Source organism: Panthera tigris, chromosome C1 (assembly GCF_018350195.1).
Source record: "Panthera tigris isolate Pti1 chromosome C1, P.tigris_Pti1_mat1.1, whole genome shotgun sequence".
Taxonomy (NCBI): domain Eukaryota; kingdom Metazoa; phylum Chordata; class Mammalia; order Carnivora; family Felidae; genus Panthera; species Panthera tigris.
Genome location: NC_056667.1, coordinates 58,630,741 through 58,654,246, shown reverse-complemented (window position 1 = coordinate 58,654,246; position 23,506 = coordinate 58,630,741). Strand labels below are relative to the sequence as shown.

Below are 23,506 nucleotides of genomic sequence, written 5' to 3'. Positions count from 1 at the left end.
CCACACTTTATGTGATGTGTGCCAGTATGAAAGGAAATTAGTTTCTATTGCTATGAAACAATTGCCTCAAATGTTGTGGTTTAAAGCAACATTCATTAGCTCACAGTTCTATAGGTCTGAACGGCCATGTGGCTCGATTGGATTCTTTACGTGTGATCTCACGAGGCTGAAATCAAGGTGTCTAGAAGCTCTAAGGAGGAATCCACTTTTAGTTTCATTCAGACTATTGTCAGGATTTAGTTCCTTGTGGTTGTGAGACTGAGGTCTTCATGTCCTTGCTGGATGTCAGACAGAGGCTACTTACTGTTTCTAAAGGTCATTTGCGTTCCTCAACACAGGGGCCCTTCTGCCCTCAAGCCAGCTGTTCCCCCTCTGGGTCCGAATCTCTGACATCCTCTTCTGCTACCAGTGCAGAAACCGCCTACTTTTAGAGGGGCTCATGAGACTAGGTCAGCCCACTGGATCATCTCCATATTTTAAGGTCAATTGACTTTAATTCCATCTGCAAAATTCTTTCACAGCAGTGCCTAGATTAGTGTTTGATTAACCAACCAGGGGATGGGAGTCTTGGGAGATGGAGGAACACCTGTGACACCCAGGCACTTCTGTGCAGAGTAGGTGCTACAAAAATATTTCACAAATGAATCTACAAACACTGAATGAATAAATGATAAAAGAGATACTTTTACAAGTCAGATACCTCACCCTGCCAATTACTAATAGGTAAAGCTGAGCCTCTGAGTGAACAGAATTTTTTTTTTCACCAAAGCAAGTTATTTGTGGTCATTACACTTCACCTTATAATCATGATTGAGTTGATGGATCACCTGAAGATATTCCATTCTTTAACAAATGACAACAAATTTAAGAGAGACTTTTCTTATTATTATTTTAGAGGGAGGGAGAGAGAGAGAGCACGAGAGGGGGGAAAGGACCGAGAGAGAGAGAGAGAGAGAGAGAGAGAGAGAGAGAATCCCAAGCAGGTTCCAGACTTAATGCAGAGCCAAACGAGAGGCTCTATGTCACAACTGTGAAATTGTGACCTGAGCTAAAATCAAAAGTCAGACGCTCAACCAACTGAGCAACCCAGGCACCCTGGAATTTTTTTCTTTAAAGACTCAATTATCAGCACCTGAGAATTATGCCCTGGACCCACATTGCTTTTATAAACTGATCTATGCATCACAAAGCATGGTCACCAACATTATCTCCTCTCATGCTCACAATAACCCACGGGTATTAATAACCCTGTCCTAGAGATAGAAAACCTGAAACCCACAGTACTTCAGTATTCTGTTGAAGATCTTTAATTCTTCATACTAAAAAAATTCTAATCACAATTAGCATCAGAAAAAAAAATGGGGGAAGAGTCATAATGCCCACATGTTTGATAATTATAATGCGATTGTTATTCTACTCTATATTTAACACTGAAAATACATCTTCTCAGGAAGTAAAATAATAAGTCATCTATGTCAAGTAGAAGAGTCTAGTTTTTCCAGCTGGAAAAGAACCTCTATTCTTTACCTACCAGTGAAATGATGAAAAGGTAATATCTTCAAATGAACAACAGGCAATTAAATGCCTCTGACTGGCACCTAAGAAATAGTGACATTTGATTTTCCTTCCAGGGTTTTGTAGTTTTTCCTTATTTAAAAACAGATTTTTGTATCTATTCTTCTCATGATTCAGTGACCTGGAGATCAAACCATATTTTCTGACTCAAGGTTTCTTTTCCATAATTTAAACCCAAAAGGGGGATGCCTGGGCAACTCAGTTAAGCGTCCAACTCTTGATTTCTGCTCAGGTCATGATCTCACAGTTGATGAGATTGAGCTCTGTCAGGCTCTGCACCGTCAGCACAGAGATTCTGCTTGAGATTCTCTCTCTGTTTCTCTGCCCCTCCCCTGCTGTGCACACACAATCTCTCTCAATATATAAATAAACTTTAAAAAAAAGGGCAATTCAATGGTGTAAAGTTGAATGCATGATTGAATGAATGAATGAGTGAGTTGAAAATGAATTAACTGAGCATGTATTTTAGGATGCATACTCAAAGGGTATTGGAATTACTAGATTCATGTAATTTAGTAAACATACCTAGGAATAGAAAAGGACCCAAAATGTATGAAGGACCCAAAAATATGAAGAGATGTATTTGCAAGACTCCAAAATTAGTATGTTTGTGTTTTTGCTGATATTTTTAATCATGGGGTTTCCCTAGACCCCTCTTTCTGCCTAAACATTATTTAAGTTTCAATGTCTTTTCCAACACTCACTTTTCTTCTTCTCAGGCACTCCCTTTCACTTACAACATCCTTTTCATAATATGTCCACCTTGTATTTCACTTCATTGTCAGCAAACAATAAAGTAAGACTTCCCGTGGATTTTCTGTAGCTGCTCAACCCAGATTTAGTCTGAGATGGTTTTCATAATTCTATAAGTGACTTTGAACTTGACCAAGAACCCTATCTCTAGCATTGAACTGTGAGATTTCACAGGAATCTTTGCCTTGTTTCTTATGAAACAAAAATGGCATTATGGCTGTCTTAAAGTAAAAAAATGCGCACAAAAACCATTATGACAAATTGAGGAATATTGAACTAGTCAATTTGTGCATTTCATTGAACATTCTGAACCATACAAATTTGAATGAAGCTTTCAATACACAAATAAGCCAGTTCTGTAACAATAGACACTGCCATTGTATATCAGACATTATGCATAGTGCAACCAGCTGCATCAAAAAGATGGGGGAATTGGGATTTGTTTTCATTGTTAAATTGAATTCCAAAAAAATTATTGTTGCTCTGTAATAAACAGGAATGCTGCTTAATGAAAAACTCTATTTGTATTATTGGTGAGTTTCTTGTTCCTAATTCAGACATGTGGATAAAGCTTCTCTTTCACTCTTTATAAGCTGGTAGCTGCCATGATGCCTAAACTCAGCAAAGGATCATCTTGTTCATATGTGAAGAATATCAGGAGAACAGTTTAAATAGGATAGACAAGAAATAGTTTAATATAGGAGGAGATTCGGGTAAGATTAGCAAGAACATGCACAGCGCTTATTGTTTCCTTTTTATATCCCTTTATCTTCAGGAAAAAAAAGTGTAACGATGGGATATTAACGTTTAATATCTTTTCTGTTTTCAGTGAGGGGAGAAAATAATCATCTGTCTTTTCTAATTTTAAGATTAAAAGAAGTACACCCAAGTGCAATTATATAGCCCAAAGTTTTTTATAAGATATGTTTCTAAGAATACACAGGAAAGGAAATGACTTCATGGTTGCTTTTCTCAAATCTTGCACATAAACTTACAGAGAATTTTAGAAATTCACTTTTGACTATTAGAATGATACTACATTTTCTTATTAATTGTGATTATAATTCAGTTTAGTGTGAAGTGGAAAATGCATATTAAACCACAGGTATTTAAATGTGGCTGTCTGATTTCACTAGCAATTGCTCTTATGTATTGGTGTAATAGGAAGGTAGAGGAAGTTACTGCAATAAAACCAAATTGACACATTTGTTTTTAAACTGCGCTCTGCTCTAAGAATCTATGGATTCCTTAATCCCTTTTTCACTTTTCAAGTTTTCAAGTCCTGACTGCAAGCATGAATAATAAACTGAAGTCAGTCCTTCATGTGAAAAAAAAAATAAACCGCATTTTATGCAAAGATGCTAATTTTTCTAACTTACAGAATTCATGTGTACCTTTGAGAAACTGATGAATCAAGACAGTTTAAACATACATGCAGAATTTTATAGGTACCTATTGTTTAGATTCTAGGTACTAGGCAACAATCTCATTCTTTTTGATACGAATTAAAATCAACCATTCATAATAGATTCTAATATGATAATTGTTCAAATATCACTAATATTTGATCAACAAATATTATGGGCTTTATATGCTTAATGCATTAAAAACATCCAAGTAAATATATTATGAGATGCAAATACAGCATACATTGACTATAAAATTTGAGAATCACTTCAAACATTTGTTATTTAAAAAAATAATTATATCACTTCTAGCACGTATACAGAAAAACTCATTTTGTATTTTATTGGTTGAAATGATTAATCAAAGTGGTGTGGGTAATTTACTAGACTATGAAATTAGTTTGATCATATTATATTTAGAAATATTTTAAGGAGCACCTGGGTGGCTCAGTCAGTTGAGCATCTGACTTCAGTTCAGGTCATGATCTCCCGGTTCATGGGCTCCAGCCCCATATTGGGCTTGCATTGACAAGGCCAGCCTGTTTCAGATTCTCTGTCTCCCTCTCTCTCTCTCTCTCTCTGCCCCTCCACACCTGTTCTCTCTCTCAAAAATAAACATTAAAAAAAATTAAAAACAAAAGAAATATTTTAAGATTATATGAGCAGTGGGAGTTATAAAAATCTGAAACAAGGTACTAAATTGGTTAATGTGAGAAGTGCTGTGTGCCAGAAAGAACACCAAACTGAAAGTCTAGAGAATTGAATTAATTCTCTGTGTAACTGTTCCCTCTCTAGACTTCGGTCCCTTCTAGATTTAAAATGGCATAGGCCTTGGAGTGCCTAGGTGGCTCAGTAGGTTAAGCATCTGACTTCAGCTCAGGTCATGATCTCCTAGTTCATGAGTTTGAACCCCGCTTTGGGCTCTGTACTGACATCTCAGAGCCTGGAGCCCGTTTGGGTTTTGTGTTTCCCTCTCTCTCTCTGCCCCTCCCCCGCTCCTGTTCTGTCTCTCTCTCAAAAATAAATAAACATTTAAAAAAATTCAATGGCATAAACCTGAAATGCCTTTCTCTAACTAGATTTCTGATTTGATTATACTTTGACAAAAGAGAATAGAGTCTCTCAAAGTTTCTTTTAATCCTGGAATTCTAATAATATGTGATTTGGTGAAAATCAACCCTTTTATTCTAAAGTAGATAGTTTTGATTTACTTGACATTGAGTTCCTGAAAGCCCTGGATTAAATCTTGTTCATCTTTGTATATTCAGCACTAAGCACAATGCCTAACACATAGTAGGTGCTCAGTAAGAATTTTTTATGTGAAGAATGTGATTACTGTTATAAAAACCAGTTACTCCTGAATTATTCTTTTTTCACTCACTAAGATTAATTTTCCAGTTTGAGGGTTAAATGTATATGTTTTGGTTAAGGATAATTGACAATAATGCTAAAGTAGAGGCAACTCTAAAAAACTAAAATTTTGGCTAATGAAATAACAAGGCTTCTCCTCATGACTTGTGATCAAAAGAACTGTGGATACAAATTTATCAGTTGATAGACTGAAAAACTTATTAATGCAGTCCCAGGAAGCATTATTTCAATTACAGTCAAAAACTCTTTTGAACAAGTGCACCTGAGTTGCTAAGCTGGTTAAGCATCTGTCTCTTGATTTGGGCTCAGGTCATCATCTTGTGGTTTGTGAGTTCAAGCCCTGCATCAGGCTCTGCACTGACAGCTCAGAGCCCGCTTGGGATTCTCTCTCTCCCTCTCTCTCTGCCCTATCATCCCCCCCGCAAAAGAAATAAATAAACCTAAAAAAATTTTCGAGTAATAATATAAGTGGCTAAATGTACAACATCCCTAAAAGGAGGCACATGTTAGGTATTTTGATGTAATAGTTTAAAACATCCCCACCTCTCCTTTTAAAATACCTTCACTGGTGTCCAGAAAAATTAAGAACAATGTAGTCTCTGTATTTGGGGAGAAGAAAGTTACTAAACATCCTTAAAAATCAGTATGAATCCTGATTGCAAAATGTGTTCTGTGCCAGGATCACTATGCAAATGTTTTGATCTTTTTTCTTTTCATCCTTTGTGGGACCATTTTTGGACTAAAATTCCCCAACATCTGACTTTTGCATGGACACATCCAAGTTCCTTTCATAATAATTGTATTTCCCATTTTCCCACCCTACAAGTTGGATCACCTTAGGCAGAAAATGTAGGCAGAAAAGACAGGCTGGAGCTTTGAGAAAAGACCGTTTCAAGGTTGTAGGGAGAGGAGTATTTTACAGTTGAAATCATAATAAAAATATAAGAACCATGAGTGCTTTTAAATATTTAAAAAATACAATAGGAGACAGGACTTTCATTAGGCAATGTTGCTGGTATAGCAGAAACCAGAATGATAATAATGTAAAACAGTGGGTAATATTCCTGGGATAAAATCTATGAGGAAAAAAAATCAGATTTAATTAAGATTTTAAGACCCCTTTTACATTATGAAGGGTATGTGCCTGCTGACAATATAATTAATGCAGACCTCATAAAAGTGATGCAACTGAGTTATCAAGAGCCAAGAAGAGTGTAGGCAAACAGATAGGATGATTATTTACTTTCAATCAATTTATTTATCTAAAACTAATTTATTGTACACCTACTAAGTGCAAAGCACTATACACTGTGGGGGGATATTAAATTGCCCTAGGTACAGTATTTATAACCTGTTGTTCTTCTCTTCTTCATACAAGAGTGCCATCTTTGTGTGGGTCCTCCCAAAATGAGCTGCTCACTAATAGGTGATTATTTTGGAAAGGAATTTTAAGCATGCTGGTAGGAGATTGGAACAAGTTAAACAGAGAAAGAGGGAAAGCCAGTCCAAGAATGTGTTATTGAGCTGGTCCCTGCTATGGGTCACTAAGCTCCATCCCACTGGGACCCCTGCGAGGAACCATGTGGAATATATCTCACAATTGTTTGCCCTGCATGCAGCTGGTTGTCATAGCAGCAGCTAAAGTAAAAAGGCAATGAGAGGATGGAAGGCAAGATACAAAAGGTGTGGGAAACAAATGTATTTTGCAAATTTATCTCATGTGGAGATAAAAAGAGCAGTTATTTATTAAGCCCTTATTATATGCAGTCATTGTGCTAGCCACTGGGGAAGAGGAAAAGAGAAGTATAGAAAGATGAAAAATTCAAGGTCCCTGTTCTTTAGGAATTCATAGTTTAGACAAGGAGGCAAGTCAGTAAGTAAGGCCATGACAAAGGAGTTTGAACTGCAGTGGAGAAGTATGTCATATGGAGGCTGAAAACTTGGGAGGAAGTGGAAGAAGATGATTCCAAGTAGAAGAAATATTGTCTGTAAGCCAGGGGGTTAGGGTGTGGTTTATTCAGAACACTGTGATCTACTTAGAGCAATTAGATAATAAGACTGTATCCCAGCACACAAAATAGTTTATCATGCATAATCAGGGCTCACTATGTATTTATAGGTACTCAAGCATTACTTGCTTAATGAATAAATTTTCTGATCCACGTTCTTAGAGCTGTCCTTTCAAGGAACATATTGTTGGCATGGTTGTGATTGTTTCAAGTGGATAGGATTTTGAGGTACACATAGCCTTATTCCACCAACTGGATATTTCTTCTTGGGCCAAAGTAAAGGACTTACATTGGCCCTTCTTATACATATACTAATACATCTTAAAAGCTGCTGTTCAATGAACACTTAAATGAGCACTGTGCTAAGCATTTTACTTAGCTCATTTACTTATTGCAACCCTACCAGGAAGACAAAACCGAGGCATAGAGGTGCGAAGCTAATACACGGTGTGCTTGATTGTTACCAATACTGTCTCCGTCTATAACTAGCACATTTAACTAGAAGTCATAAACAAGAGCAGTTCTTCAACAGTTCTCTTGGAGTGTATAACTCCATATGTTTATGGAATAGTGTCTTCAGGGACATCTGAGGATAGGAGCTTCTTCGCTTCAATAAAATAGAACCAATCTTCCTCCACAGTGGTAGTCGATGTTTCCAAATCCTGAATTCTTGACTGCTGATAATTCCTTCCCTATAGTCCTTCTTTCTTTCTCTTGAGCTTTGCTGCAAAACCTCATTAAACTGCAGAAATTAAAACAATTCATCTATAGTTACCTGCAATAAATATTTTGACAGTGCCAATCATTTAATCAAATGCTGTAATACAAAAGTAATTTAAATATGATCCTTGTTTTCAAGAGATTGAGGCTCTGTTGAAGATGATGAACAGGAGACTGATAAAGTAGAGGTAAAGCAAATTGGCTATTGAAGAAAAGAGGAATTGGCAGATTAATTCCAAGTAGAGTTAGGTAGCAATTCAGGGAGGCTACATGGAAATGGAAGCACAGAGAATCAGCATACCGCAGTTCTAGTCCTATTTTTACCTCTAACTTAACCACATCATTCATTTCCACCAGCCTCATCTCCTCGTGCACACCACTCTCCATGCCCCTTAGAGTTCTGGCAGGTTCTAACCTATACCACTCTCCATGCCCCTTAGAGTTCTGGCAGTTCTAACCTATGAGCAGAATGCGTGTGAGATGGGCACTGAAAGCTGGGTACCGTTTTAACACAAAGAAATGCAAAACCCATCCCAGATGAAGGCAGAGCATGAGCAAATACACAAATGCAACACAGGCCTGGGCATATCCTGCACGAAGGGCCCTTCCCGCCTAGTGTGACTAGTGCAGTCCATGTCAGACAGCAGCCAGGGTAGGACCAGAAAGGTAGCTTTGGGAAAGTTTACAGAGGGTCTTGAATTCTATACAAAGCCATTTGGATTTAATAAGGTTTTTTAAATAGCCGAAATATAAAGGCAATGATTAGAGAATCATTGAGAATAATTGAAAATCAATCTGGAGCATAACAAGTGGAACAATTTAAGTAAATCAGAACTACAGGGCCAGATAATCTCCGGCCTTTATTGCACTTGAAAAGCTAAGAAAAAAAATTGGAAGGTAAATGTAATATTCCAAAAAATGAAAAAGATAATCAAACTTTATGAAATTCTTGATCTTTAATGCTGAAAGAACAATTGTAGAGTAACAGAAGAGAAGCTGCTTTAGGATAACGTTCCTAACATAAAAGATAAAATAAAACTTAATAAATAAGACAATTTGATCATTATAGTTCCAAGTTTTAACACTTATATAAAAACTTAAACAAAGTTACACCCACACAACCACACGTATAAAATCTTAAAAGCTCATTCAACTTGCAAAAATGTTTACCAGTTTGCAATTCCTCCCATTTTTTCCCGCATTAGCACATTGATGATACAGCTGATGGCAGTGACTATTAGTGACCTTAAGAACACAGCTGGGTTTCTATTTTTATTTCTGTAAAACCCTTTTCTTCAACTAAATGATGCCTTAAAGGCCTAAACTAAAATCTATGTAGTCAAGGCAATTTGTATTGTATGTTTGTGTATATATTTCACACAACAAAGCCAGCTTTTGAAACACGTGTATACACTCCCACACACATATGCACACATACTCCAAAATCTGTGATGATACTTCTATAGAAACCTGTTTTCAAACCAACCTGGAATGAATGACTGGACTTTGCCCAAGCTCAAAGAAGCATTTAGGGCTATACAAAATTACCTCTATTGACAACATACTTCAAAACAGAGTTACTATAGATTCATGTAAATCACTTCTGATCTGCTAAAAATAGAGTAAACTAAAACATCCACACATTTAGGAGATATTGATGAATAATTCAGGCTTTGAAACTTTTTTTCAATGACTCTGAAGGACAGAAAAAAGACTGTGGAATTTGTTTTTATTTGGGTGATTGCTTACTTATTCTCCTTAGCTCAAATTAGAGGTAATAGTCTTGGATAGTTTCATCTGGCTATTTGCAGATAAAAGTATTTATCTACAAATAGGCAGATTTCTGAATATGGGTAATAACAGAGACAAACATATGTTTAAAATTCCTAATGCAGTTGATGCTGAGTAAATAGGATTGTATACTGTGAACTTTGGCAAAATGGCTATTCAGCAAGCAGGAAAGGATTCAGGGATGGTGGTCTGCCAGAGAAATAGCTTAGTAGTTGCTGAGAACAAGCTGGCAGGGAAATACCATGAGTCAGAAAGAGAAAGGAATCATGTGATTTCTCTAGCCAGTCTCCTCATTGTTCATAACATAAAATAAAGATACTTTTTTTAAATTTTCTTTAATTTATTTTGAGAGAGAGAGGGAGGGGCAGAGAGAGAGGGAGAGAATCCCAAGCAGGCTCTGCACTGTCATTGCAGAGCCTGATGTGGGACTCAAACTCACAAACCATGAGATCATGGCCTGAGCTGAAATCAAGAGTCAGATGCTCGACTGACTGAACCACCCAGGGGCCGCTAAAATAAAGATACTCTCTGTGAAAATAATTATTTTACATTTTTATGTTTGTGAAGGCTCTATCTGTAAAAGATGTTTGAACTTCCTGAAGATAGGCATTCAGTTTTTGATCAAATGAAAAATAAAAGTCTAAAATGTGAGAATAAATATGTAAATATAGATTTTCTGTACCCTTAGGTTTTGATTTTGAAAAAAAAAATGCACCAATGTGAACTTGTTAGACCAATTCTTTCTAAGGAAGATAAAAAAGAAGTCTGATAGGCAGCAATTCAAAGCCGTTTACCAACTCCTACTTTCTCTCCCTAAATAAAAGTGAAGCTCACTGTGATAGAGGCTCATAAATTAAACCTTACTCTACCATCCCGAAAGCTGCGTGAAAAGTGGGGTATGTTATGTTTACCTCTCTTTACTCTTGGAAACAGTCTATGGCAAAATAAAGGTGTGTTGAGTAAAAAAGAATCCAAAAATCTATACATTGTTAGCTCTACTACATACATCATCACTATGCTACTCAGGTATCCCTTAACTCTAGAGCCTCAGGGAAGATTTTGGAGGATCTACAGTACAGGAGCATGGAATAGCCACACAAAGAAAGCCTACCTGTGGAAATCAGTGTGCCATGTGTGTGAGATAGTGCACGAGAAGACAGGGCTTCTCTTTGCTGTGTCTTTAACACAACACATTCAATCTTAAGGCCTGGACCACTTGACTGCACAAGAAATAGTGCAGAAAGGAATAATGAGATGATTGCACCTGTACTGAGACTTGCCTGCTTCTTCCAGACACTACAGTCCAAAGTTGTACATTCTATGGTAAAACATATTCCATTCTAGTTCTCTTTTCCTCCCCCATCTCCACCCAGTGTTCAGGCAGAGTTAAGCGATTGAAGAAATTGGGGTATGATCTGAATCTGGATACCCTCTCCACCTGCTGATAGTGTTCAGGGGTGGATATTGCTAATGAGAGGATTAAAATGTCTTTTGAGCTAATGCCTCCCACAGTATGCAATGAAACAGAGGTACCCTGCCTTTTTGGAGAGAATCAATGATGCATAATTTCTCAGTAAACTAATGTGCAATCTATTTTGAATCCACATTAATCACTCTCTTTTCTATGAAATCTAATTTAGGTGTAAATCATTCACTTCCCAGGTATAGGCTTCCTCAGTAAAATGTAAGTTGAGGCCAGCTTTTTTATGGAAGCAGAGTTAATGTAGCTGAAGTAACTGTACCTAAGATTTCAGCAAGAATCTTAAAAATACAACTCAAAGTTAGTTTAGTTAAAGCTTGAGTAATTTAAGGAAATTGCCTAGGCAAGTAATTGGTATTATACCAAAACTAAATATTTCACAGTTACATTTGCTTTTGCCTAAAAATAAAAACTGGAGCAATACAAGGGAAAACTGCCAAGACTGAAAATAATATGCAGCAGCTGTAAGTAATTGGGAATGATAATCATAATTAGACAAGATGTAAGATGTGTGTTAAAACCCAGATTGGATCTTCCTGTTGACAACTGGGAGAAATCCCAGAGGCTTGGACTGTACACCTAGCCCAGGCACTTCTGCTCCCTACCTGAGAGCCCCAGCAAAACCCAACTGGGTGTTAGATCAGCCAGGAAACCACTCTGTAAAGGCCATGCATCATATTGGGGGGAGAGGTGGGAAGAGCTCGTACTCCCTGTCTTCAAGGAGCTGGCAAACCAGAGGAAACTGAACAATTACCTAGCAGTAAATAGCATTAAATAAAAGTCCTTCAAAAGAAACCAAAATAATGAAGAGAATAAATGTTTTTGTAGGATAAAGTGGAGGACAGCTTTGTAAGATCAGAGAAACATTAATTTAAACAAGTGTAGATTAAAAATGAAGTAAAATATTCATACTGTATACTATATACCATATATAGTATACATATATATAGTATACTATACATATATATACTATATATAATATATTTATGTACTATCAGTTAAAAAGGAACTATTTCTGAAATCAGGTATAAATGGGTTACTAAAAATTCATAGGGAGATTCAGGGGGCCTCATGGAGTAAATGGTATTTTAGGTATCTAAGGATGAGTACGACTTTTAAGGTAGGGGGAGAAGGGGACAGGAAGGAAGACCATTTAAGCTTAATGATATGGCATATGCAAGTGACAAGAAATGAAAATACTCTGTGTGTTCAGAAATGGTTCGTGTGACTGGAGCTAGGAGTATATACGAGTCTGGATAAGTTGACTAGAACCAGGTAACAGAGGTCCCTGAATGCTGAGCTACAGAGTTTTGGCTTTCCTCAGGAGGCAATGGAGACCCCTGATGGTCTGGGATTAACATAGACCTCTACTCTTGCCTCCACTAGTATCATCTATTTTCCACACAATAGCCAAGCGATTATTTAAAAATGTCAGCTAGCCTCCTCTGCTCAAAACTCTCATGTGGATTCCCATATCACTCAGAATGAAATCAAAATTCTCAGCGTAGCCCAACTACACCTCTGATCATATGCCCTAGCCCTCCTAATTTTATTTAGGATGAGTAGCAGTTTGATATTCACAGGAAACTAAAAACATGGCAGAGAATATACAACAGATCTGACCATGTCAGAGACACCACTAGATGTCTCCTAACTAAAAAATTCAGGACTACATTTGGGGGACATGGGTTCATCTACACTTCCTGTTTGCTGCAAAAGGATAGTGCTAGAAAGTTGGATGGATGCTCCTCCCCCTTATAATCAGCCTCATGATCTATCTTCTGCTCAAATGCTGAAGAGAGGTATTCTGACTCTGTACAGGTCTTAGAAAGTAATAAGTCTAAAAGTAGGGAGAGAAGAAAGGCAGTTAAACACAAATGATGAAAGACAATATTCTTCTGAAAAAAGAAGTCAAGATCTTGTGTTCCTTTATGTGCTTATGGTAAAAGTATGGGAAATGGATACAAACCTTATCATCATTCAACAAATATTTATTGAACACCTACTAAATATCAGACTCTGTTCTGTACCAATGAAAAAAATTACATATAATAAATCTTGGCTTGAAGACATTCTTAGTCTAATGGGGAAAGATAGATATGTAAACATGTTGTGATAGATATGTAAATACGATATCAAATATGATGTCAAATTGATTTGGCATGTGGGACTTTATAAAAACTTTCCTCTTTCTGTTTTTGTTATTATTTTTTTAATTTTATTTATTTTTGAGAGAGAGAGAGAGAGAGAGAGACCGCATGAGTGGCAGGGTGGGGCAGAGAGAAAGAAGGAGACACAGAATCCAAAGCAGGTTCCAGGCTCTGAGCTGTCAGCACAGAGCCTGACACCAGGCTTGAACTCACGAGCCATGAGATCATGACCTGAGCCAAAGTGGGGCATTTAACAGACTGAGCCACCCAGGCGCCCCAAACTTTCCTCTTTTTAAAGCATATGATATTTGAACTGACTCTTCAAGCTGATTTCTAATAGTGAAGTTGTTTTCTTTAATTTCTTAACATTTTCTATAATTTCTCAAGTAGATGATTGATATTTAACATGCCAAACAAATCTAATTGGCCCCAATAATACTGAGACTCCTAACTTTAGTACCATTAGCCTGGTACTCTGAATCACTCAACAAGTCACACATACACACACACACACACACACAAATACATAATAAATAGTTAATGGGACTAAGGTTATACAATAATAGGATACCCCAAGTAAAAGGACTATATGCCACCATTTTTAAAAGTGAGATACACTAACATGTGCATATCATTGCATTTTGTAAAAAAACAAACCACTGTATTCGTATCTGCTCAGACTACTTACCTGCCATGACTCCTTGTGGAGCCTTCCCATGTTTGTTTATTATCCTTATAAGTATGTATATCCTAATGTTCTATATGTGCCTTTTTATTTATACCTCCAACTGTAATAAAACTTTTCCTAAGAGAGGAGATTGAGTTTGCCTTTGCCTGTGTTCAATCCCTAGCACATGAAAGATGCTCAATATATACTTAAGGGGTACGAATTATGTACATGACTTAGCATTAGGTATGTAATCAAAAATTCCCTTGACTAACTTTACTCTTTGTTTTTTGGCTTACTGATTATCAATAGCTAGTCTACAGTCCATTTCCTGTAATAATTGCAGGCTAATAATGCAGCAAAAGGCTCCTCCTTTATTTTAGGACTAATAGAAGGACTAATAGGACAACTAAAGAGTACAATGGAAAAATACATACTCTGTTATAATATTTAATTTTAAATATATTATTGACATACTTTTGTCATGTCTAAGGCAGTAGGAGGCTGAGTGGAAGATAAAGGCACACTGGGGGAAAAGATAGGGTATATGGAATTAAGCAGCAAAAGGACCATCCTATCTTATTAGCTATTGTATTCCCAGTGCCCGGTACCTAAACCAATAAATTTGGGCTGAATGAATGAAAGATGATATATTGTAGATTCTCTGGCCTATAAGCAAGTGGCTTGCTTCAGAAGAGATTCCATTTTGTAGGAGACAACTACTCCTTTTAATTCCGGCCCATTCATTTATTAAATTGAATCATTCATTCAAAAGACATCTCTTCAGCATCTACTTTGCCACTCTCTGTACATGGAAACAAAAAGATAAATAAAACATGACCTAGGAGAGTTCACAGTCTGGTTAGAAAAATAGATATGTATGTGAATATTGACAATGTAGTATGATAGCTGTATAAAAAGGGATATTATGGTGGCATGATGGCACAGTAAGGTAATCTGTTCAGCTGCTGGTAAAGGAGAAGGGATTCAGGAAAGATTGCTCCCAAAATGCACTTTAAAGGATGGATAAGGAGTTTTCAGGATTCTTTCTACTTTACCCCTTTGATGTACTATTTAATTTGTCATGACAATAAAAATTTTATCTTTGTTTTGTATGCTTGGCTTTTAAGATCTATTTCTTATTTATGAAATCATTTTATATGCTTTGCTTATTATTAGTCCTTTACTATAATACTGGTTTTATTGCACTTGAGATTCTTTAAAAACAACAGCAAAATAACTCTTAAATAGCTGTCATTGAGAAGGTAACAGACCAATTAAATATTTATTTATGTTTTAAAAAACAAAACACCTTTCCAGGTCTTGAACAAGAGAAAATAATTTAAGGAGTTTCATGGTTTTAAATTAGACTTCTTATATATCAAAACTTCAAAAGCTGTGTGGTCAACAATAGACTTATTTTCTTCATCATCTTCTCATTTTTTTAAAACTCACTTATGATGCAAATAGAAGCATTAAATAGTGGATTTTGCTCCATGTTTACTAAAGAGGAGTAATCTTAGACCTTGAACTTTATTCACCTGGAATCAACAATTGTACTGTCATGAAAACTTCCCCCTGCAAAGGTCAATGCAGCTCTCATTCCCTTTTAATTTCTTAGAGATACAAACAAAACAATTTATTCTTCTTGTAATATGGAAATATAGTCACTGGTGAAAGTTCTATTAAAAACAACCTGCTGTTAATTCAAACTCATTGTGACTAAAACTGCTTCTGAATTTGAGTTATGGTTTTGGGGATGAAATAGTATATTTTTTTTATTACATGGTTCACTTTCTACTAGGAAACATTGCTTGAAATCCAGGTTTCATTAAGAGAGGGTAGTTAAAAGTATGTTGGTGGGGTTTTTTATTATTACTATTATTTTTATTATGACAAATGAGGATCGGTCTCAAGCAAAGCTGAGCATGCCTACAACATTCCATTTCTGGAACACAGTATAATTCACATTCAAAGAGGCTACAGTTCTCTTGTGAAATGCAGTGAAATTCATTCAGTAGACTCCCACCATATTCTAAGCTTCAGTGACTCTCTAGGTGAAATCTCTCAGTGAGAATTCAACATGACTGTTAGCCAAGTACTACATAAGCTTCCTGAGTATGAAACTGTGATCTTTCCAATGTATAAAAGTAATCACACGATTCAACAGCTCCAAATTCTTTAAAATCTCCTTCACTATAAAAAAACTAAATCGGGCGCCTGGGTGGCATAGTTGGTTAAGTATCTGACTCTTGATCTAGGCTCAGGTCATGACCTTGCAGTTTGTGAGTTCGAGGCCCGCATCAGGCTCTGTGCTGATGGCGCAGAGGCTGCTTGGGATCTGTCTCTCCTCTCTCTTTCTCTCTCCTTCTCTCTTCCCCTTCCCCACTTGTGCATTCTCTCTTTCTCTCTCTCTCTCTCTCTCTCTCTCTCTCTCTCTCCCTCCCTCAAAATAAAATAAATAAACTTAAAAAAAAACTTTTATTTTTCTTACAGTTAAGTTTATGCTCTATCTGCCTAGAGTTCCAGTTTCAATTCCCTCTACTCCAAGCCTCAAACTTCATGGTCCAGCAAGACTAATCTACTAGAATATATGTCCTGCTCTCCCCTTTACTCATACCTTTGAATAAGTTGTTTCCTCTACCCAAATGACTGTCCCCTTTGGTAAAACTCTGTTAAATCATCCCTCCCTTGCCTGGGAAGATTTAGATACAAAATTTTCTGTGTTGCTCCAGTGTATACATGCAAATCTAATATTCCTTGGAATATATTATGATTGTTTGAATATTTTTTTTCACCTATCCCCCCAAAAAAAATTTTTCCCAGCTTTTAGTACAAGTATTTGACCAATAAAAAAGATCCACAAAAAAAAAAAAAAAAAAAAAAAAAAAAAAAATATATATATATATATATATATAGTATCATTTATATGTGAAATCTAAAAAGCTAAACTTGTAAAAACAGAGCAGAATGGTGACCAGAGGCTGGGGTAGGGGAATCGGGGATATGTTGTCTAAAGGTACAGACTTAGAACTAGTAGATAAATGGACTCCTGGAGAACTAATGCACAGCATAGTGATTATAAACAACATTATTGTATTATAATCTTCAAAGTTGCTAAGAGACTAGATTTTAATTGTTTCCATTACAAAAGAGAAATGATAATTATGTGATATGATAGAGTTGTTAGCTGATGTTGTGGTGGTGATCATATTGCAATTCATAAATGTATCAAATCAACACTGTTGTGCACCTTAAACTTACACAATGCCAATTATAGATCTCAATAAAAATAAATGTTAAAAATATATGCATGGGGCACCTGGATGGTTCAGTCAGTTGAGCGTCCAACTTCGGCTCAGGTCATGATCTCACAGTTTGTGAGTTTGAGCCTTGCGTCAGACTCTGTGCTGACAGCTCAGAGCCTGGAGCCTGCTTTGGATTCTGTGTCTCCCCGTCTCTTGGCTCCTCCCCTGCTCTGTCTCTCTCTGTCTCTCAATAATAAACAAATGTTAAAAAAAAATAAAAAATATATATATACGCATGAACTACATATTATCCACCAATACAAATATTTACAGTACAAAAACTGGAATAATAATACTAGCCACTGTTTATTAAGTACTTAGCCTGTGTCCAGCCCAGTGCAATGTGCTGTATGTTCTTCATCTCCAATTCTCATGGCAGCCCTGCCAGGTGGATTATATTATTTGTCTCTTGCCCTTGAGAAAACTCAAGCTCAGAGAAGTTAGTTGCATAGGCTACACATTGTCATATAGCAGAACCAGATGTGAACTTAAGTCTATCTACTCCAATGCCAGTGCTCTCCCCAGTACACCCAGCTGCCTTTTGATTATTGTTAAGATCCTAAAAGACACAAATTAGATTTTGATTTAATCTTTTCCATTTCTTTCCAGCTCCAAGTACAGCCCAGTATGGAATTACCGGGAGCGCTGACGTTCTTTTCTCCTGCTGGTACCTTGTGTTGACACTGTCCTCTTTCACCAGCATATTCTACCTGAAGAATGCCATTCTACAATAAATTTAAAGACCCATAAAAGGCTTTTAAGGATTCTCTGAAAGTGCTGATGGCTGGATCCAATCTGGTACAGTTTGTTAAAAGCAGCGTGGGATATAATCAGCAGTGCTTACATGGGGATGATCGCCTTCTGTAGAATTGCTCATTATGTAAATACTTTAATTCTACTCTTTTTTTGATTAGCTACATTACCTTGTGAAGCAGTACACATTGTCCTTTTTTTAAGACGTGAAAGCTCTGAAATTACTTTTAGAGGATATTAATTGTGATTTCATGTTTGTAATCTACAACTTTTCAAAAGCATTCAGTCATGGTCTGCTAGGCTGCAGGCTGTAGTTTACAAAAACGAATATTGCAGTGACTATGTGATTCTTTAAGGCTGCAATACAAGCATTCATTTCCCTGTTTCAATAGGAGTCAATCCACATTGACAAAGATGCATTTTTTTCCTTTTTTGATAAAAAAGCAAATAATATTGCCTTCAGATCATTTCTTCAAAATATAACTAACACATATCTAGATTTTTCTGCTCGCATGATATTCAGGTTTCAGGAATGAGCCTTGTAATATAACTGGCTGTGCAGCTCTGCTTCTCTTCCCTGTAAGTTCAGCATGGGTGTGCCTTCATAAAATAATAATTTGCTCTTTGTCTCCACCTAATAAAAATGTTTTGCCACATCCTATAATTTGAAAGCAAAAATAAACCATAATGATAAAGTTAAACTATATCCTATCTCTAAAGAATGAAGGAGATGTCAGACTGTAAAAATCTCTTCCCTCCTTACCAGTGGGGTGTGAGAATTTTGCCCCACCTAAACTCAGTTTTGCGATGAAAAACAATTTCATTAACGTAGTACAGGTCAATCTATTACCGTGTGAATCCTTTGGTTATAGTTGAATGTTGAATCTACTCTGGGAAATAATTCCCTTTAAAATGACAGCAAAGTCCATCCAAGGGATTGTTCAGCAATACAGCATCTTTTTCTTTCACTACTCCAAGCCAAAATCTTCAAGATGGTTGTCAGAAAGAACACAAAGTCCGATCTCCTAACATGACATGAGTTGGTGAACACGCCAAAGTCATTTGGTTCTGTGGCAGGTAAGTTGGTGTGATAGATGCGTGCTCCCGCACCCGGGCATTTCGCACATCTTCCACCTGAAAACATCACTCAGCTGAGAGTTTGGAATGCATGTTATATAAAAGAAAATGTTCCAAAATATATAATAACAAGTATTCCATGCTGGCATGCAGCAGATCAATCCCTGAAATAACTAGTTCTGCAATAAAATCTTTCTCTGTAGCAATGTCAGTTCAAAAACATAAGGTCAAAACACAAACGACGACAAAATGACCGTGCTTTTTGTCTTCTTACATGATATGTGTAAGACATGATCAAATGAAGACAAGACACCCGTGATTAGAATATCTTAAGATATATTAGTTATTAAGTTATCATGAATAGTTCATTGTTTCCACCATAAAGAATGAAAACTACATTTTTTAAGGAAAATGGTGTTATTTTAAGAAGTATTATACTACAAGAGTATTTCCATGGTTTTACTCTTTACTAAAGAAAGACCATAGCCTTGAAAGCCATTTTACAAGTTTGATGAACTTACCAATTTCACTACATAGGGGGATTTCTGCAAATAGTCTCCTTTTGCAAGTCATATTAACAATTAAAAAAAAAAAACTCACTAATAGTTAGATACGAGATATTTCATGGAGGTTGTACATACTTAACATACCTAATATTTTGCCCCGGAAGAAATGGCTTGAAAATCATGATTTTTTTTGAGTAAAGCTTAGCCCCAAAGTACGCCATAAATCTATTTTAATTAGAAAAATGAATCCTACATGAGGAGGCATAAATATACAGTGTTTCCACAAAATGGCAATAACATGGCATTATGCTATTAAATTTACTCACTGTAATTATTCATTACATTATTTTGACTGATGTATTAAAAACTTTTTTAACACACATGGCATTTTAATTTTGATTATTATTTATTTGCTTTATAAAAATATTCTTTGTGAAATTGGTGAGTAAACTACAATTTTTTTTTGTATTGCAGCTTTAAAGTGGCACACTCCATAAAAATCTACTTACTAGAAATAGTGGTGCTACCACAAAAGTGTTGACCATCAGTACCATTGTTTGGGAGAAAGAAACAGATCAAGAATGCATATTATACAGTGACCGCTTTCCTAGAGTTAAAAATACCTCCTCTTTGTAAGGTTTGTAGGGTAAATGTGAGGTAAATCGAGGTATAAACTATGGATGAACCAAATAATTAGTTCAAAGTGTTGTCATGATTCCGAATTTGTGGAGTCTGGTGTTTTTCCCATAGAATGTGACAGAAGTACAGTCATAGCTCAGTAGCTATATGTATTTGCCTTTATGTTAGAAGAGAATTTCTTGAGTGACATTTTAAATAGAGGAGGTATTCACTATGTTTTTCTGTATCACAGCAGCATTCCTAGTCTTTAGGCCCCTGAACAGAGTGAAACCATGAGTATTTATGAGTTCAATATTGTTCAAATAAGGCTACAGTATTTGCTTTTTTGTGTGAATGTATTGCATATAATGTTCAAGTAGATGATTTTACATTTATAGACATATGAAATGTCTGATTACTCCATTTTATCAGTCCTGACTGTACAAGATTGTTGCAATTTCAGAATAGCGGTTTTATGAAATTGATTTATCTTTTGATCTATAACAATTTTTCTAGCTATTCATTTCAGCGTTATATTTCCACAAGTTACATTTGTGGGACTCCTTTTGTTGCCCCTAATGTTTTTTTTTTTTTTAAGGAAAGAAAAATAAAGAGCAGTTGAGAAAAGAGACTGCAAAGAAAAGAGTGGAGGTAAGGAGAGAGGGAAGAAATAAAAGGAGGAAGGAAGGAGGAAATGAAGGAAGGAAGGGAGAAAATAAGGGAGAGAGGGAAGAAGAATATTAGGGTAGTTGACTTAATTCATTTGCATTTTTGGTTTAACTGCAAGTGCTGTAATTATGTTTTACAATGATCCCATTCGAAACATAAGTCCTGTGACACCATTAAGTTTCTATTATGCAGCAATTATATAATGAAAAGTACTGCCCAAATTATAGGATTGTGTTTTTTTGGAAACACTAAAAGATTCGAAAGAGAATGTCAAACTTAAAACCACTTTTGGGGATGTTTAAAACTTAACTGAAAAATTAATGCTTCATCATAACATTTAAGCTATATCTAGAAAGTAGACTGGAGAACTGAGAAAATTACCCAGGTAATTCAGTACAAAAAAAAAAAAAAAAAAAAAAACACCGCTCTCTCTCTCTATATATATATATGTATATACATATACATATACATATATATATATATATATATATATATATATACCCCAATGTGTGAACTCAGAGAAGTCTGAGAAATTTATCAAAGCCAATCATCTATATTGATCAAATTTACTGAGTAATTGTTAATTTATCCATTGTACTTAGCTTTGTGACAGCCAAAAGTTACCTATTTAATCTTTTCAATAAAAATTGTTTTTTGAAATTCAGAAATGATTTAAAAAGAGGTCAGGTTTTTAACTATTTATTGAAGTATGTGGATGTACAGTATTTCAATAGATATGAATATGAATAAATGGTATGCCTTAAGATCCTTTGAATATGTATTTACTTTAAAGACTGGAAAAAGCCCTTCCTGTCTTTTAGTAAAACATCCATATTTCATAATCTGATGTAAAATATGTTGTACTGTTTCCAATAGGTGAATATAAAGTCAGTTTATCAATTAAAATATGTATTTGACTCATTTAAAACTCTATTCGTTTAAGAGAAAAAAGGAAGAAATAATAATTTAACATACTTCTGCTATTCCCTTCTTTATTTTCTGCTGCATTCACTGTACCATAGTCACATCTTTCAGGAACTCCAAAGCAATACAGGGTGAAAACATTAGATGCTACAATTTCAAAGGGCTGCACGTATAGCCTTTCTTTCTGTTGCTGAATCCCAAAAGCTTTCGCAAGTTGAACTACATCTAGCCTAAAGAAGCAACTTTCCAGAGAGATTTTATTATTTATTATTTAGAACTTTCACCTGCCGAAATGCAGCAAAGTTAGAAACAGAGACTGCTGATAAAATCTTATTAGTTTTATAAGCCAAGAATCCCAAAAGTCAAATACCTACAGGAGTCAGGCATATAGTATAATTTCATAAACAGCCAGGTATAAAACAGGGAGTATATATTCCACCTCAAGGCATGCACATACAATTTCCTTAAAACACCTTGTTTTCCAAACAGAACACAATTTGGCTGAGAGCCCTTTGTTTGTGGCTGCTATACTATCCAAATGAGAGACATCCCAGATGAGTGATTTAAGCCCTGTTCTCCACATCCATCCAAATAAAAAGGAATCAAATAAAAAGGAACAGTATGGTAGATAAACAAAACAACAAACCATGAAAAAGATCCATGCTTGGAGTAATAAGCTCTTTTGAAATGTGGGTGTGATTGCTATTCTGGGAAAACTATATCTACCCCCACCCCCAATAAAAACACATTAATAAACATCTGATTTTCCCACTGGTTCATCACTTCTCCCTGTGTAATTTCTATCCTGCACTTAATTACATGGAAACAGAAGCATCAAGTCTCAGACCTTGAAAGGTAACATGTAAAGCAGAGCTACTTTGTCTCTGAACAGGATGGGCCAAAATACTTCAAAACGACATCCAGGTATTTGGAAAATAATCACTTGCTTCAGCCTGGTAGGCAGAAATTTAAGAATTTTAAGAGGAAATTTTCTAAGAACAATTCATTCATGATAATGGAGTCTGATCCAACCACCAGAGAATCGATGTACTCTTTCTGAACTTCCCAAGAAGCATACACCGTCACGTTCACATGCACTTCTAATAATTCTAAATTCACTGAAAATACTTAAGAATTGACATCTCTAGTGGAAGGAATAAAATTGGCAAATGCATCACATAAATACTTCCAGTCTTCCTGGAGAGGAAAAAGGAAAAAGGTTTTTAGTTTTCTTCCTAAAATCTCCACCCACAATCATCCTAAAGTTAGCATAACTCACCCAATGCTTCAATCTAAGAAATGCACTCCATCTCAGAGACAGCTAGAATTACTAGTGGCAGCTAGAATTACTCCTGAAAGGTCAGGACGATCTCTACCATGCATTTTACAATGGCAAAGCACTTTAGCAGACATTGCTACTTTGACTTTCACAATACTTTAAAATGTTATTATTGTCATGCATTGATGATGAAAACAAGATTCAGAAATCTTAAATCACTTGCTGAAGATTACACTTCTACTAAGTGGCAGATCTGAATCAAATAAGCTGTGCAACCTAGTCCCAAGTTGTTTCTATTTCCATTAATTTTCTTAGGAAGAAGAAAAGGAGGTGATCATATTACTAGCTTTGTAAACAACTATATGTATATCTATATTTATAAATAAGTAACTTTGTTTATACTTTTTTTTTCTTTAATGTCATCCCTTTATTTTCCAATGCTTCCGGTGT

At 35.8% G+C, this 23,506-nt stretch overlaps 1 protein-coding gene across 3 annotated transcripts in view; it reads left to right on the top strand.

Moving 5' to 3' along the window:
• Window positions 1–19,978, top strand: part of NEGR1 (neuronal growth regulator 1) — an 836,662-nt gene extending 816,684 nt beyond the window's left edge. For all 3 annotated transcript variants that reach the window (XM_007089805.3, XM_042997574.1, XM_042997579.1), the window contains exon 7: window positions 17,840–19,978. In XM_007089805.3, the coding sequence (XP_007089867.1) occupies window positions 17,840–17,964 (125 nt within the window). In that variant the 3' untranslated portion in view covers window positions 17,965–19,978. The remainder of the gene's footprint in view (window positions 1–17,839) is intronic.
• Window positions 19,979–23,506: the final 3,528 nt, after the last annotated feature.